The sequence below is a fragment of the Ammodytes marinus genome (assembly GCF_949987685.1).
Source record: "Ammodytes marinus genome assembly, chromosome: 1".
Taxonomy (NCBI): domain Eukaryota; kingdom Metazoa; phylum Chordata; class Actinopteri; order Uranoscopiformes; family Ammodytidae; genus Ammodytes; species Ammodytes marinus.
Window position 1 is genome coordinate 3,354,716 of NC_137230.1, and position 17,532 is coordinate 3,372,247.

Sequence of the window (17,532 nt, forward strand, 5' to 3'; positions counted from 1 at the left end):
GTTTACACAAAAATGGCAGGCAAGAACCCAATAGCACGACAGCAAGCAGTTTCAGGTGTAGCAACAAAGTTTAATAAGAGTCAAACCAGGTGGTAGCGTAGCAAACAAGTCCAATAGGGGCAGGCAAAAGGGTAATCCAGAATCCAAAGGGTGGGTCAAAAACACGAACAGGCAGGCAGGTATACAGACAGGTAGCAGGTTAGTAAACGGACGCTGAAAAGCTATGTGACACAAAACGATCTGGCAGAGGACTGAGGGAAATGGAGTGGAATATATACTGAGGGGCTGATGAGCTGATGGGGAGCAGGTGAGTGCAATTAACCAGTAGTGCAGAGCAGGGGGGAGTGGCCGGGTCTGAAATGACATGAGAGGTTAGAATCAAGAAATAGACATATGAAAAACTAAACTTTGGTTGAAGTAGTGACAAAGGGGCTGTCCTCTGTCTTCTGTTGGATGTACAAACCATACTAAAGCATTCATCTCTGCACCATTCTATTAATACAATAACTAAAAGATTGCCAACAGAATTTTCTAACATGCACACTGAAATCTGCGACCAATACGAATATGTGACCATAGAGCCTGCATTGCGCAAGCCGAAAATCGGACTGGGTGTGCGACCAGACCAAAGGCATTAATAAAAACTATATAAAAACTGCTTTCTTTGCACTGATGGTCTCGTTTGCTGTTAAAGGTAATTTATGATTATCAGAGGAAAGATTAGACTGTTTTAAAGATATTTAAAAGTTCCTCGTAGGCACTTTAATCAGTCCGATGCATTACACCGAGCCCATGCAATCCCCTGATACAGAGGCAGCAGAGTGGTGAGCACACAGCCAGAGACATTATTGAGTGTTAATGTGTGTGTCTGCAGGAGATGCTGAAGCTGTCCATCATTGACATGATCTTCACGGTGGCCAGCATCCTTCTCATTGACTTCATCAGAGGTCTGGTGGTGCGCTATCTCAGTGACTGCTGCTGCTGGGATCTAGAGAGCAAGTTTGTAAGTTGTACACAGCACGAGTTTTCCTTTAAAAATTGTAAAAAATATCTATATCTATCTATCTATCTATCTATCTATCTGTCTATCTGTCTATCTGTCTATCTGTCTATCTATCTATCTATCTATCTATCTATCTATCTATCTATCTATCTATCTATCTATCTGTCTATCTGTCTATCTGTCTATCTATCTATCTATCTATCTATCTATCTATCTATCTATCTATCTATCTATCTATCTATCTAGCTATCTAGCTATCTAGCTATCTGTCTGTCTGTATTCTCAGTGTATATGAACTGCTTCAAGTTTCCATACTACACTTGCGGTGCATTTTCGACCATGATAAGCTTTGTCATAAAACCTAAATCCTGGTTGCACATTGGGTATTAACCTAAGACTAAAGGAGAGTGCAGGGCAGATGAATCTGAACACAGCTCTTTGATATGTAACTGTGCATAGACCTACTGTATATCATTTTGCAAAGGGAAGATTAAACATCCAATTCCAGTAACAATAAATAAAATATTGAGTACGAAAATCACCTCCATGTAACATGCTATTTAAGATGAAGCATTAATGTGGTGTTTATTTGATGTCTTTCCTCAGCCTGAATATGGAGAATTCAAAATAGCAGAGAATGTTTTGCATCTGATTTACAACCAAGGAATGATCTGGTAAGTCCCCCAAATGTGTCTTTTAATAATTCAGAATAAAATGAAATATTAAGGATGTCTTTCTAATTCCATTGTGTCACCTTGGCCTATGTGTGTGTGTAATAGAAGATGTAACTCTGTGTGCCAGTGCTGACCAGTTCACCATGACCCTGTTTAAAGGACTGTGGCCCCTCTATTATCTCTCCATTACACCTCTGTGGCTGGCCTGACTCTATTGCCTCAACTCATTTCAGAAATGTCACGCCTAGCAGCAATTGAACATAATGAAGTGAAACCATGAGCTCTTTGGATGTAATGTCTTTTATATGGGCTGTGACCTCAGTGGCTTTGGTGTGTGTGTGTGTGTGTGTGTTCTGTGTCTATGCGTGCGTGTGTATCTGTGTTTTTGTGTCTATGCGTGTGTGCCTTTGTTTGTGTGTGTGTGTGTGTTTGTGTGTGTGTCTATGCGTGTGTGTTTTTGTCTCTGCGTATGTGTGTGTGTGTGTGTGTGTGTGTGTGTGTGTGTGTACTTGTACAACTATTTTTGAGAGAACCTTTAAAGGACTGTTTGAGGATTAACACAAGGTTTCAAGGTTAAGGTTTGAATTAGGTGTAGGTCAGGGTTAGTGTAAGGACTGGGGTTAGGCATTTAGTTCTTATGGTGTAAGGGGCTATGCATAATGTCAATGAATGTCCTCACAAGTACAGCAGTACAAACAAATGTGTGTGTGTGTGTGTGTGTGTGTGTGTGTGTGTGTTTGATTGTTTTGTTCTCTTTCTTTCCTCCAGGATGGGAGCGTTCTTCTCCCCGTGTCTCCCTGCCTTCAACGTGTTGAAGCTGATTGGTCTGATGTATCTGAGGAGCTGGGCCGTACTCACCTGTAATGTTCCCCATCAGCAGGTGTTCCGGGCCTCTAGGTCTGACACACACACACACACACACACACACACACACACACACACACACACACACACACAGTTTATATTTAATCTATAAAGATTTATATCAAGAAATAATATATTTTTTCCCTGTCAATTTATGACCAGTATTTATTTATTAAGGGTTTATTTTTATTATTTGTCTGTCTACAGTAAACAGCAGAGAGAAGACCGTCAGTTTTCGTATCAAATAAAGGGAGCGAATGACCTAAAGTTATAAGTTTTACTAATAAACAACTTATTTTCTCAGATCTCTGCATTTCCTTCATCTATTAATACAATGATACAATTAACATACGATATTCATACTTCATTTTCAAAATATTTTCTTTTCCAAGTAGTGGCTCTGATACTCTTTAGTAAGTGATATAATTCCCGTAGCTTTCAGAAGAAAAATCAAAGTCAGGTATATAATCAGGTATAATCAGTACAAAAGATGACCTGATTTAATGTCAATATTTCCTCTCATGTCACACATACAGAGAGTGCATGTGATCCTCTCTCATAGAGATGAAACAATATATACTTCTTCATCTACATAAACGCATATACACAGGCCTAAGGAAGTACGCCCACTCTGATTTATGTAACATGGCTGTCACTGCCTCTTTCAGTCCTTATCAGTTACTCCCAGATGTGGTAGAAAAAGCCAAGCAGCCACCCCCCCCCCCCCACACACACACACACACACACACACACACACACACACACACACACACACACACACACACACACACACACACACACACACACACACACACACATGCACACACAGAGGCCAACCCCCTATAGAGCTGACAGAACATTTCATGTGAGCCATTAAATGTGGTTGTTCTGAAAAGGGCCAGACAGATTGATACCGACATGTTGCTGATAGTAAAGAAGGCTTTCTTGTACTCAAGTCTTATAAGGAGTTCCTAGGTAGACACTTGAATGGGTGTAAGACTGTGTTTTTTTCTGTTGGCGATACAGTAACATGGATTTTGTGAAGCATGAGTGAAGTAGGCTAGTGGTCTTGGCCTCAAACTCAGCACTCATCATGACAGTGCTGTCAGGATATGTTGTGATCACACTCGTTGGCTGTTTAAAATAGAGAGGGGGTTGTAGCCGATTCAGTGGTCTGTACACTGACCATGGTCTCTGCCACAGACCACTGTGTGCCACCACCAGGGGGTGCTGGAGGTACTGGTACGGACCAGTCAGCTAGTGGCACGGACCAGTCAGCGACCACATACAACTGGTCATGACCACTAGGGACCAGTGGTCATTGCCACTAGGGGCGCTAAAGCTAGTGACACGGACCAGACAGTGACTGTTCACTGGTCTCACTTTCTCTTCAACATGACTGTAATAGCAATGCTTTTAAACATAGAGATCCATTGACTCTGCATTTATTTCATTATTGTAGCACTCTCTGATTTGTTTATAGCATAACTGAGGAAGAAGTTTAATTTTTTTTTTTAATAAATAAAAAAGTCAGATATTTTATTGCAATTAGCTTATGCTGTAGCCCAGTGCTTCTCAAATGGTGGGGCGCGCCCCCCTGGGGGGGCGCCGTGAGTTGTCAGGGGGGGGGGGGGGGGGGCGCGGGCTGCCTTGATTTCCAACTGACCAAAAAAAGTGCTAGCAAGCACGACATGTGCTTGTGTATGGTCATATCCGCGCGAAAGGCCGCGATTTGCAGTAAATAAATGTCCACGTGTCTCCAAGTGTCTCTGTAGGCTATTTAAAAAGAAATCAAGCAAGTAGACTAATAATAACATTAATGAATTATTGGTTATCGCGTCACAGAAGGCCTATTGGCCTACAATAATAAAAAAAACACCACATTCACTATGTTTACAGTTTAAAAATGTTTTGAATTAAATGCAAACCTCAGTGAATCATTTGCTCTTGATTCACACAGACTGAGCAGTCTTGTTTAAATGTTACAAATTGAGCTAATAAACTGAACTTTGATTTTTTTTGCTGCAGAAGTTATCTCAGCTAATTTTTGTTATCTAATTTGATAGTAAGGTGATTGTATGCAGAATGCTCATGCCAGAAACTCATACAGTGGTTTTGTACAGATAAATAAATAAATATTAGCAGGTTCTCAATAGTATTTCAATTTAGGGGGGGGGGGGGGGGGGCGGAAAAAATTTCTGTCCCCTAGGGGGGGCATGACAGAAAATAATTGAGAACCACTGCTGTAGGCTACTCTGACGCTTGGGCACACACACACACACACACACACACACACACACTCACTCACTCACTCATTAACTGACGGCACTCACACACGCTACTCTGGAACGGACCAGTCAGAGACCACATACCACTGTTACTAGGGGCGCTCAAGCAGGTAGCACGGACCACTCGGCTAGTGGCACGGACCAGTCAGCGACCACATACAACTGGTCATGACCACTAAGGACCAGTGGTTATTGCCTCTGCATTTATTTCATTATTGTAGCACTCTCTGATTTGTTTATAGCATAACTGAGGAAGAAGTTTAAATAAATAAGAAAAAAAGGCAGATATTTTATTGTATTAGATTATGCTGTAGGCCTAGGTAGGCTACTCTGTCGCTTGGACACACACACACACACACAGGCGCAAAAAGTGGGTATGTGGCGCATAGAAGTAGAATGATTGCGGAGGGATGAAAAAAGCTTTTCAAAGTGGTTGAAAAAATAAATAGCCTACACGGAGTTTGCCAACCGTTATTTTATATGACCGATTGTATTGAATTATGCGCACACTGATTAACGGCCGCGACTCGCGGATTGTCACTGCAGTTTTTAACGTGTCACATTAATAATGTTTTTTTTGTTGAATGGTGTTACATATGCCAGGTTGAGCCATGCAAGCTAGTTTTTCATCTACAGTCCTTTGGTTTATGTTCAGAAATTGGCGGTTACCTGCTCATTATTATTTGACAGGACAACTTGGGTCATGGTGGCAACATTGCTACATAATGAAGTTATGCTGTCCTAACCACACAGACGGTACAAACACTGGAAATACTCCATATAACACAAATAACCTAAACATGCGCATATGCCATCAATTTAACAATGATCTGCTTCAACATTAAAACTCCCACAATCCTTTGCTCTCACATCAGCGTATTTTCAAAAGCAACTGCTCCCCCCAGTCGCTGCAATCTGATTATACTTGGATAACATCAGCAGCATTCCCTTATTGCTGAATCAAATGTCAAATTATATTAATATTGGGTCATCCATGGTAGGCATACTACATTGATCAAGATTCGAGATACGAGAGTAGCGTGCGTGAGTGCCGTGAGTGTGTGTGTGTGTGTGCGTGTGTGCGCCCAAGCGACAGGGTGCAGCATAAGCTAATGTACTGTAAAGTGAGTGATAACCGAAAATAAAGTAACCAGCTTCTCAAGAATAAATTTGCTCATCATTCCGTCCAACTACCGGTAAAAGTAACTGGGTGTTACCCCCGAAAGAACATCGGTCTTGATGCAGGAAAGGTGTAACAACGTGTTCCTCGACTAAAAAACAGTGGTGTATATAAATAAAATATCTGACTTTTTATTTATTTATTTATAAATATCTGACTTTTTATTTAGCTATAATAATGAAATAAATGCAGCGTCAATGGATCTCTATGTTTAAAAGCATTGCTTTTACAGCCATGTACAGAGATGAAGAGAAAGTGAGACCAGTGAGCAGCCACTGTCTGGTCCGTGCCAGTAGCTTGAGCGCCCCTAGTGGCAATGACCACTGGTCCCTAGTGGTCATGACCAGTTGTATGTGGTCGCTGACTGGTCCGTGCCACTAGCAGAGTGGTCCGTGCTACCTGCTTGAGCGCCCCTAGTGGTAATGACCAGTGGTATGTGGTCTCTGACTGGTCCGTGCCACTAGCAGAGTGGTCCGTGCTACCTGCTTGAGCGCCCCTAGTGGTAATGACCAGTGGTATGTGGTCTCTGACTGGTCCGTGCCAGAGTAGCATGTGTGAGTGCCGTCAGTTAATGAGTGTGTGTGTGTGTGTGTGTGCGCGAGTGCCGTCAGTTAATGAGTGAGTGAGTGAGTGAGTGAGTAAGTGTGTGTGTGTGTGTGTGTGTGTGTGTGTGTGCCCAAACGTCAGAGTACAGCATAAGCTAATTACAAAAAAAATCTGACTTTATTTTTTCTTTCTTTCAAAGGTTTTTTTATTAAATCACAGGGTAGCAAAGCAACTGCAGTACAATGGATTATACATTTTTCCCCTTTTTTTCCCCCCCGAACATACCCCACCCATATCCCACCCTCACACCCAATCACAAACAATCCTGCATTAAGAAATTAGTACACAAAATAATACATAATGTTAAAAATAGCATAAACGAAACACACACTTCAAGAAACAAAAACAAACAATCAACAAAAAACATAAAGAAATAAAATTTAATTAAATAAAAGAGGGGAGGGGGTAGCTATTCTTCTATTATTATAGTTGGCTTCTTAAAATAGTTTAAGAAGGGGCGCCATATTTTGTCAAATTTATTCTCCGATCCCTGGGTAGTGTAACGTATTTTCTCTAGATTCATGCACGACATAATGTCTCTAATCCAATGTGAGTGGGAAGGAGGAGCAGGATCTTTCCACTTGAGTAAGATAACCCTACGAGCAAGTAATGAAGTAAAGGCCAGTACCTTCAGCTTCACTTTAGGCAAGCCCGAATTTGGAGCAATGCCAAAAATTGCAGTAAAAGGGTTCGGCTCAATTTGATGCTGAAGTACTTCAGAAATTGTTTGAAAAACTGATGTCCAGAACTCAGTCAAGGTGGGACACAATCAGTACATGTGAAAGAGTGATGCCGGTGCGCTCTTACAGCTATCACAGGTCGGGTCTACATCGGGGAACATACGAGCTAATTTAGTTTTAGATATGTGGATACGATGTACTACTTTAAATTGCACAAGAGCATGTCGGGTGCACATGGAGGTAGAGTGTATCCGATCCAGGACTGAATCCCACATGTGATCTGTGAAGGCAGAACCTAGGTCCTGCTCCCACAGGGTTCTTATAGCTGCTAATGAGGGGCTATGCAACTTCGAAATAAGGTTGAAAAACACAGAAATTGAGCCTTTTAATGTGGGGTTTACAGAAAGAAACAAATCGACATGATTGGCTGGCGGTTTATAAGGGAATTGGGGAATTAACTTCTGCGTAAAATGCCTGATTTGCAGAAATCGGAAAAAATGTGTCTTTTCGATACCGAAGTGTTTTGTCAATTGAGAAAAACTAGCAAATAGATCATTAATAAATAAATCACCGATGCATTTTAAGCCTTTTTTATGCCAGATCTTAAATGTACCATCAACCGTTGAGGGAGTAAACAAATGATTAGCTGCAATTGGGCTGAAAAGTGAAAAATTCTGCATTCCAAAATTCTTCCTAAATTGGGTCCAGATTCGAAGGGAGTGCTTAATCACGGGACTACTGTTGGGAATAGCCGAAGAGAGTTTTGTTTAAACTTCTTCTTCAGTTATGCTATAAACAAATCAGAGAGTGCTACACTAATGAAATAAATGCAGAGTCAATGGATCTCTATGTTTAAAAGCATTGCTATTACAGTCATGTTGAAGAGAAAGTGAGACCAGTGAACAGTCACTGTCTGGTCCGTGTCACTAGCTTTAGCGCCCCTAGTGGCAATGACCACTGGTCCCTAGTGGTCATGACCAGTTGTATGTGGTCGCTGACTGGTCCGTGCCACTAGCTGACTGGTCCGTACCAGTACCTCCAGCACCCCCTGGTGGTGGCACACAGTGGTCTGTGGCAGAGACCATGGTCAGTGTACAGACCACTGAATCGGCTACAACCACTGCTGTTAAAACACTATCCCTGTGTTCCAATCCCCATACTTCCATACTATTAAGTATGCCAGAAAAAGATTTATGATGTCAATACATGCAGGTCAATTGTAGAATGCTGAAAATACATAAATGCCCCACTAACTCCAATAGCATTTTGGAGTATTCGGCTTTATTCTTGACATTTCTTAACATAACGGAAAAAAAATCTTCCTTATCTGATTTTTTTTTCTCTCATGCGGCCCTCATACTATTCTGTACTTTAGTATGTAGTGAAGTAAAAAGAAAAAGTATGTGATTTGGAACGCAGGGTATGAGTCATAGATTGGATATTGTACTTTGTACAGTGCAAAGTATTCTGCACCAGAGCCAGGGGCCGGCCCTGTACATGTGGGAGCCCTAAGCAGGATTCTTTTGGGGTCCTGGCTTGCAGTGGATCGTGGAAATATTGCCACCCAAAAACCAGCAACTGTATGCAATCATAAGTCGTGCAATTGCATTTTGTCTGTACTTACTCTACCTCTTTTACAAGTGAGGCGAGTGATGTATGATTTCAGCTCAGTGCAAATGTCCCAGCTGTTTTTCAATAGGATACATTGAGGAACAGTTTCTATAAATAAAATCACAAGGGTTTTTTATGTTTTACACTTGGTCTATTCAGTATTTCTTTAGAATTCACTGGCCAATGGATGTCAGTGAAGAATGTAGGTAAAAATCAACAGTGGTATAAGGAAAATGCTTTGTGTTCTTATAAATACTACATCGTATATAAAGTAGATGAAATGAGGCGAAATCAAAAAGTTCACAGATATCCCTCTGTAATGACATGTTTCCACATGGGCTTGAATGTATACTTCATTCTGATAAACCGTTCTGCAGATTGCACTATTAAACCAGAAGAGTACATTTCTAATAGAAAAATTTACTTTGACACTTTTTCTTTAAATTGTTCTTTTTAGATCAAACAATTTCTACCTGGCCATGCTCCTTTTCATGCTGTTTCTGTGTATGCTGCCCACCATCTTTTCCATAGTGAGATACAGACCATCACAGCACTGTGGACCATTCAGGTAAATACAGTTTACAGATATTATCAAAATATGTTTTGTGTGTCAAGGAATACTTTGACTAAGAATAGTTTGAATTCCAACTCTCTTTGTCTAATAAACATGCATTTACTATGATGACAATTGAAGGTACATGTAGGTGAGCTTGTTTATGACCCCTTAAGCCCAAGACACACCAAGACGACTACCGATCGTCGCCAGAAAATGGAGTCGGACGATACAGTCAGCCCCAGTCTCCCCGACTCGGTCAAAAAAGTGCGAAGAACACACCGGGCCGACTACTGACTTGCCGTACGCTCTGCGCTTGCGCGAGATGTAATGTCTCCATAGAAGTAGGCGGCGCTAATCTGTATTGTGGCCCGAAAAAAAATTAAACCGGAAATGACAGGAAATCTCTCTAGTTTGAGTAGTTTTTGTCAGCAACCGCGAACAGCGACGGCCTATCCTCCACCATGCTGAAAAGTTGTTGCTAGATTTCTTTGGTCCACAGGATTCAAGAATTCAATACCAAGTCCAAAGCGATGCCAAACAATGCATTGAGAAAGTGTGTCAACATCGTCTGCACTTTCACTGTTTATCTGGTTTGTTACCATCCTCACTTCCGGGCAGGACCGGCGGTAGACAGGGGCCAGGGTGGGCCGTGCCCACCCAAATATGGGCTGTGCCCACCCAATCAAATTTTATTTAATTTTTTTGTGGAAGTCCAGACCCACTATCGGACGGACCTGTTCATTCGCTGTCCAAGAAAATGTCAAATAAAATTCAGACAATTAATTAATACTAAAGAATACACCATTACCATGCATTGCTTCTAATTGTATTTTTGGGTGGGCAGGACAGCCTGCCTCCAAGTTACCCACCCGCTTATAGTGGTCACTGGTCAGCAGAGCCGGCCCGAGGCATAAGCAAAATGAGCGGTTGCTTAGGGTCACGAAAAAATGTATTAATTAATTAAATTAATTCATTATATTACAGAAAAATACTGTATGTCCCATAAAAGAAAAAGAGCACCAAGCCCATCCCAGAGGACCCTGCATAATATTTTATTTCAAATTTATATTTCTATGGAAAATCCATGTGGCTTTCTTCAATAGCTTCTAATTCATCCGACCCAGTGTCTCCAAATTAGTGCAACAGATTCATGCATTTCACTTTAAAAAGGTAAAAAAAAATCTCCCGGTGGGGCATACCCCCGGATCCCCCTAGCAGGGTTCTGACCTCGGCTGGCTACTATTTTCACCCAGCTGGACATCGGAGGCAATACCGGAAAGACTATATATCTATATAGTGTGTATAGTATATAGCTCTGGACTATCACCATCCAGGTTGCCCAGTCCCAAAGCTTTCTCTGCAATCAACTCAGGCTGCCTACAGTTAATACTGCGATTAAAAAATATATACATTATGTAGTATATAGCCTAATGTATATTATATGTCATTCATAAACATTTTGGAAAAATAAACATGCAAGAATCAAATCTCCAACACAGCAACACTCAAAGTTTATTTGCATATTGTGTTCTACACAATTCACAGTAAATGTGCCAAAAAGCAGATGCAGAGATCTTACAAGGGCAAAACATTTCTGCTGGCCTGCTCTGCGCACGCTAGCATCTTCGGTCTCTCTGCCCAGTGTGCCCACCTAAAATTTCTACAGGCCCACCCTAATCTGACTGTCTAGAACCGGGCCTGCTTCCGGGGGCTTCACTGATTCGCTAGTCAAGGGGCTAACCCTCCACCAATCCGATAGATCAGACTGAAAGAATGGACGAAGTCAATTGAACATGTTAAATCAGGAGAAAATAAGGCCGACGTCACTGAACACACCAAACAGATTCATGTCCCCGCCCCCTCCAGACTCTCCGACCATGTCCGACGCCCAATTTTCAGCCTTGTGTGTCTTCGCTTTTATATGCAGCTGCAGTGCTGGATATGCCTGCAATGAGCAATGCTTAAGAAATACACACATTCCATGATTCTTCTTTATTCTAAATAACTCAGGACATGCATTACATTATATAAAATCAATGGACGACAGGAAATCAATGTGAGTACAATCAAAGGGAGCTGCCATTGGTGAAATATGATCACACACTCTTCTTACGGCACCCTTAATAAATCACCTCCAAACACATTTATTTCCATTTAGCTTAGCACAAAGACGGCACCAGACAAAACTGCAATTATGTTCCCATTAAGAATGAACCTTATAAATACATTTAAACTTTTTATCAAATTAAACACAGAATCAGATGGGTGACACTTTCCGAGTAGCATTGCCAACACTGCTGTATATACTGTATACAGGTTTAGCAGATTTGTTGACCTGCTATTCAAGGACCTTGTCATCCGTGGGAATGTGTGAAGACTCATTGGTTGTACCTGCCCTTACGCTGATGCTCTTAGCTCACATATGAATGTATTCGTCTTAAAGGTGGAGTAGGTGATTCTGGAGAATGTTTCTTGACAAAATCTATTTTTGTCAACAGGCTCTGTAAACTTGTATGTAAACAAAGGGAATGTAAACAAAGGGGGCGGTTACAGAGCCTTAGCTGTGTATTAACACCAGATTCTTTTTAGCAAACTCAGGGAAAAACATCAAGTACTTGCTACATATTGCTATGTTCATGTAATTATTGGAATAACAAGCGCTTAAATGAAAGTCATGTGTATTTCAGTGGCCAAGAGAAGATTTATGACATAATCTCTGAGACAGTGGCCAATGACTTCCCACTGTGGTTCAGTAAAGTGATGAGTTACATCACCAGCCCTGTCGTTGTGCTGCCGGGACTGCTACTGCTGTTGTAAGACTGCAAAGACACACACGCACATACACACACACACACACACACACACACACACACACACACACACACACACACACACACACACACACACACCACATGCATACACACACACACACACACACACACACACACACACACACACACACACACACACACACACACACACACACACACACACACACACCATAACAACATGTAATCTTGACTTTTGTCCCTGTGTTTTTCAGCATGCTCATATACTATCTCCAGGCCATTGCCAGGTCTCTCAAATTCACCAACAATCAGCTGAGGATGCAGCTCCAGACTGTAAGTTACTGGTGAATCTTCAAAATGGATCAATCAATATATCTATGTCCAACAGTATAGTTTAGAGAAAACTGTACCAAAATATGCAGACTTATTGAGAAGCATATATGCTTCTCAATCATAGCATGTTTGCATTGAGCAGCTTTGGTGAAAGGAAGAATACAGTAGGGGAGAACGGGGTAATTTGTCACATGGGTTGGATGTCACATTCGTTATATCTCGCCACCAGAGCGCGCTAGCTCTGAAATGTTGATATAAAAAAGGCCCAGAATTGGGATCAGAGGTCACATACATAGACTTCCTTGGAGGAAGACAGCTGCATTTCAGGTGAGAGGATGTTTTGTGTTTTTCATGTCAAATTCAAAATATTTTGCTTCTCAGTATTTTTCTTCTAGGCTTTTACACAATGGGTTTATAACAAAACACTTGTTACCCTCAGAAAGTGTGAAGGGTAAACTATAGTTTAGATTGTGGTTAGCAAGCTAATTAGTTGTCAGATGGTTGTTGGCCTTGATGCTAGCAAGAAATTCAAGTTGGGGTTGGTCGTCAAATTTTTTGGGGGGTTGGTTGTCACATGTTATCTCAAGGCTGCAGCCAGAAAAGGAACCCAATAACGAAATAAATTGTCAAGCTGTATCCTCACTGACACCCCAGAGAAGGAAAGAATAGAGCAGGAAAAGGCAGCTAGCAAGCAAAAGAAAAAAGGGCAACAAAATCAAAACAACATGTGCAACACAAGTGCATCCCAAACTAGACCAGCTGCCAAGGCTACAGAACGTTATGTAGGCCTATTTGTCAACTTGACAATGCAATTAAACATTCAAATTTGGTTCTGCCTCCTTGCCTTCTTTTTAAGATTTTTCCCATTAAGATAACATTGTGACAAACAACCCCATAGTGTGTGACAACCGACCCCTTGATGGGGTTGGTTGTCACAATGTGTCAGAGTGTCTTTGATGGTAAATTACTTCTTCATTACAATAAGTTGGAAAAAAAGAGAGACACACATTTCTAGCCAACACCTTAAGCTTCAATTTAATGTAGGAATGGCTATTGACAGATGTTTTGGTGATGAGCAATTCTCACTAGAGTAAAAAGTGTGCCTACTTACCCCGTTCTCCCCTACAGAAGTAAGTATGACCGACCGCTAGAAGTTTAAAGGTACTTGGATTAGTTGTGAAGGCTGTAAGAAAACTTCAAAATGTTCAACTAAACATCTTAAAGATCTGTGTTGGTACAAAAAAGCAAATAAATTTTTACATAAAAACAAGCTTAAATGCTAATAAGAAAAAATGCCCAATATGTTTTATTGAGTGGACATTTTACAGTTGGTAAGTAAACCAGTGCTCTCTGACAAACTATCTAATGGCAACACTGTTTTGAATGCTGTAAGTGAGATTGCAGACAGTGATGTGTATTGTAATAGTGCTTCCCTTTTATCTTTAGGAGCGAACTGAGGACAAGAAGAAAGTCTTCCAGATGGCTGCAGGTATTTCTGCTGTTTTTCTTCTCTGTGTGTTCCATCTTCACCTCATCACTTGATATTGTGGAAAGACTTGAGGCAGTTGTGGATGATGCCATCTTTAGTAACTAGCTTCTTGTTCTTGAAGACCACCATAGCTGATTCAAAATGGAGGGGTTACCAAGGGAGTTTGACAGCTAGAACTTTCACCACTAGATGAAGCCAATTGTGTCTGGATTTTCACACTGTAACATTTACACCCAACTGTATAGCCAGACTGCAGACTCCAGAGGCTGCAGTGGACAAGAAGCCTGATCAGCAGGAGAGTGGCCTAACCAGCCAGGAGCCCTCCATCCACACCACCCCGTCTCCACGGAGAAACGGCAGCGTCACCAACTTCCAGTCCCCCGTTCGCCGTGGCAACAGCATCCGCACCATCACCCAGTCAGCGTCTAGGCTGGACCTGAACAGAGGCACTGTGGCTGGCTCCATCCGGAGTCCAACAGTCACCATACTGCCCAAACACAGGCCGGAGCACATACCCAACAGGTCTCACACGCACACGCATGCACGCGCACGCACACACACACACACACACACACACACACACACACACACACACACACACACACACACACACACACACACACACACACACACACACTTTGACATGTTGGTTTAGCCAGTCAAGTTGTAGCATTGATAAATAATAAAGTTATAGATAATGAGAATATCTAGAAATAAAATGTAAGCAGATAGCCAGAGTACATGTTTCATTATGTATTTGAATTACTGCTTAAGATGAACATTTTGAGGCAGGTACGCAATTGTATTTTTCTTGACTATATTGCCTATAGAATTTAAATATTATTAAAGACCCATAGATGTAAGTATCCATGGTCTAAACAATGTATTCAGAAATGTGTAAATACATATACAAATATGGCAATATCTAACTAATTATGCATACTGTACATTTGCATCTCTTAAAAAAACAATATACATGGTTGAATAAAGCCAGAGTTAATATTTTTATTATATTATATTATAATATATATTATTCTATTACAAAATAGACAAAAATATCAAAATGAACAAGTGCCTGAAATTTAAAAAAAAACATGTGCCTGCAGAGTCTCACCTTAAATCCAGTACATGTAATGTGTAGCAGATCAGATAATGACATTCAGGTGAGCACTTCATTCATTGCGAGTGAAATGGAAATATAAATTGTGAATGCAATGCACACAGAGGAAAAGCCATAACTTTAATTTAAACTGACCAGATCGTGGAGGTAAAACTGAAGTTGTGTCTGCTGGTAATGAAGGTCTCACAATTCCAATAGCATAACAACTATGTGAATGGATGTTAACAGCTGTACACTTGTTTGCTCGGTGATAATCACATTCACCACCCAGCCAATCACCTGCCAACGTGTGGCTTCACAGTCCGACATTCCCTGCATTCCAAATCATATACTCTTTCTTTTTACTATACTACAATATACTAAAGTACAGAAGAGTTTTAGAGCCACAGGAGAGAAAAAAAATTCAGATGTCGAGAAATGTCAAGTATAAAGACGAATACTCCAAAATGCTATTGGAGTTAGTGGGGAATTTGTGTATTTTCAGCATACTAAAATTGACGTGCATTTTAGTATCCTAAATCTTTTTCTGGCATACTAAATAGTAGGGAAGTATAGGGATTGGAACGCAGGGTTAGTTATTTCGCCGGCTCTCACTTCCTCTACATGCTCTGTAGATGCATCGTGGACACATATCGTTGAATGCCAGTAAAAAAGTTAATTAGCATATAACGCATTCAATTAAAACAAAATTAGATTTTACTCTTCTTGTTTAACAACCTCATTCCCAGCGTTTCACCTATCACCTATTTTCCCTGATTCTGAATGGAGGTTCAAGGGAGAGTAAACGCTTTATTTTTACATAAAAAATACACTTCAATTATTTACAACTGCATTATTCATTGATGTATCCAGTTATATGTTTGACTTGACATTTCCCTAAGAGGAAGTGCAGACAGATCTTTAGTCACACACTCTAGGAGATTGATCAAAATCTCACGAGTCATTTTCAAGTTTTTACGTCAATAGTTTAATAGCATAATATTTATACCACAAAAGGAGATGTATCGTGATGTATATATATATGTACACACGCAATTTCATGTAAAATTAGACCGACACATAGCCGGAATATAATCATCCCTAGTCCCCCAGGTACTAGCAATTAAAAAACATAGCATCCATAATGATTTTTAATATAGCCAGAATCGTGTGTGTTGTCTTTCTCATCATGACAGGCCTCCTCCACCACCGTTTCTGGGTGGCCCTAGTGGCACCTGCAGGTCCAAGTCCTACCACCACATGGCAAACATCCCCCCCCCCACATCGCCTTTCTGACATCCACATCCACTCTGACCCCCTGTACAGGAAGACAGTACGCTCCATCCATCCGGTGGAGGCGGCGGGCATCATCAGCGCACAGAGCTACAGGGGCCGGCGCGGCCACACCACCACGCGCTACGTCATCGTCAACGAACACGAGCCGCCCAGGAAGAAGCTGCTGCGCTCGGCCACGCGCATCCCACGCCACTACCTCATGGAGGAGTCCGCCACAGAGGTCCTGGAGCTGTACCCCCGCAACGTCAAACGCTACGGCCCCCGCTCTGCTCACTCACATCACCAGCCACATCCGCACCGCTCACACCACCAGTCACACAAGCACCTGAGTGAGGAGGAAGAGGAGGAGGAGGAAGGAGACGGAAAGAGCAGGAGAAGGGTTGTGTCAGGGAAGGCTCACAGCAGGCCCCACTCCCTCTCTGACCTCCACCAGCCAGCACAGTTCTACATAGGGGAGCGTGTGGGCGGCCACGTGTCCGTGGCTAAAGACAGCCACTCTGCCACTCGGGGGAAATATGGAGCGCAGGGATTAGAGGATGAGGAAGAGGAGGATGGTGATGGTGATGGTGAAGGAGAAATGGACTGGGGAGATGCACCAGAGTCACACTCCCAGGTCAGTTTGAGAGGGGCAGAAGACCCTTTCCTGGTGAGAACCAGGCGTCACATCCACTCCCCGGGAAGAGCCCACCACCACCACCCCTCCCCAGCGGCCAGGAGCAGGCACAACGTCATGGAGTCTCACGTCAAGCCCAAGACCAGGCCCAAGGTGGAGACGCCTCTGACCGAGTCGGACTCCGCCTCCCTGGCCTCCAGCAGCGACCAGCAGAACAGCAGCACGGACCAGTACATCCAGGTCATCCACAACAAGGAGCGCTATCTCAAGTCTGACGCCAGGCAAGGCAAAGCGACCAGGAAGAAGTCTAAAGCCGGCGGCGATCTAAATGCCAGCAGCGAGTCAAATGACTTGGTCTGCTCCAATGTATGATATTATCTTTGCTAAAACCTTGTATTCTGTTCAAATGTTTCCCAAATATATAGATATGTAAGAAGAAGCTACACTGCAT

The 17,532-nt window shown here is 42.0% G+C and overlaps 1 protein-coding gene across 1 annotated transcript in view; it reads left to right on the top strand.

The window, feature by feature from the left end:
* Positions 1–17,453, top strand: part of tmc3 (transmembrane channel like 3) — a gene marked incomplete at both ends in the record, with an annotated part of 53,047 nt that extends 35,594 nt beyond the window's left edge. The window contains 10 exon segments of the mRNA XM_080033340.1: positions 875–1,003; positions 1,610–1,677; positions 2,446–2,574; positions 9,364–9,474; positions 12,150–12,275; positions 12,506–12,584; positions 14,031–14,099; positions 14,330–14,595; positions 16,369–16,437; positions 16,439–17,453. Of these exon segments, the coding sequence (XP_079889466.1) occupies positions 875–1,003; positions 1,610–1,677; positions 2,446–2,574; positions 9,364–9,474; positions 12,150–12,275; positions 12,506–12,584; positions 14,031–14,099; positions 14,330–14,595; positions 16,369–16,437; positions 16,439–17,453 (2,061 nt within the window).
* Between the last annotated feature and the right edge of the window lie 79 nt (positions 17,454–17,532).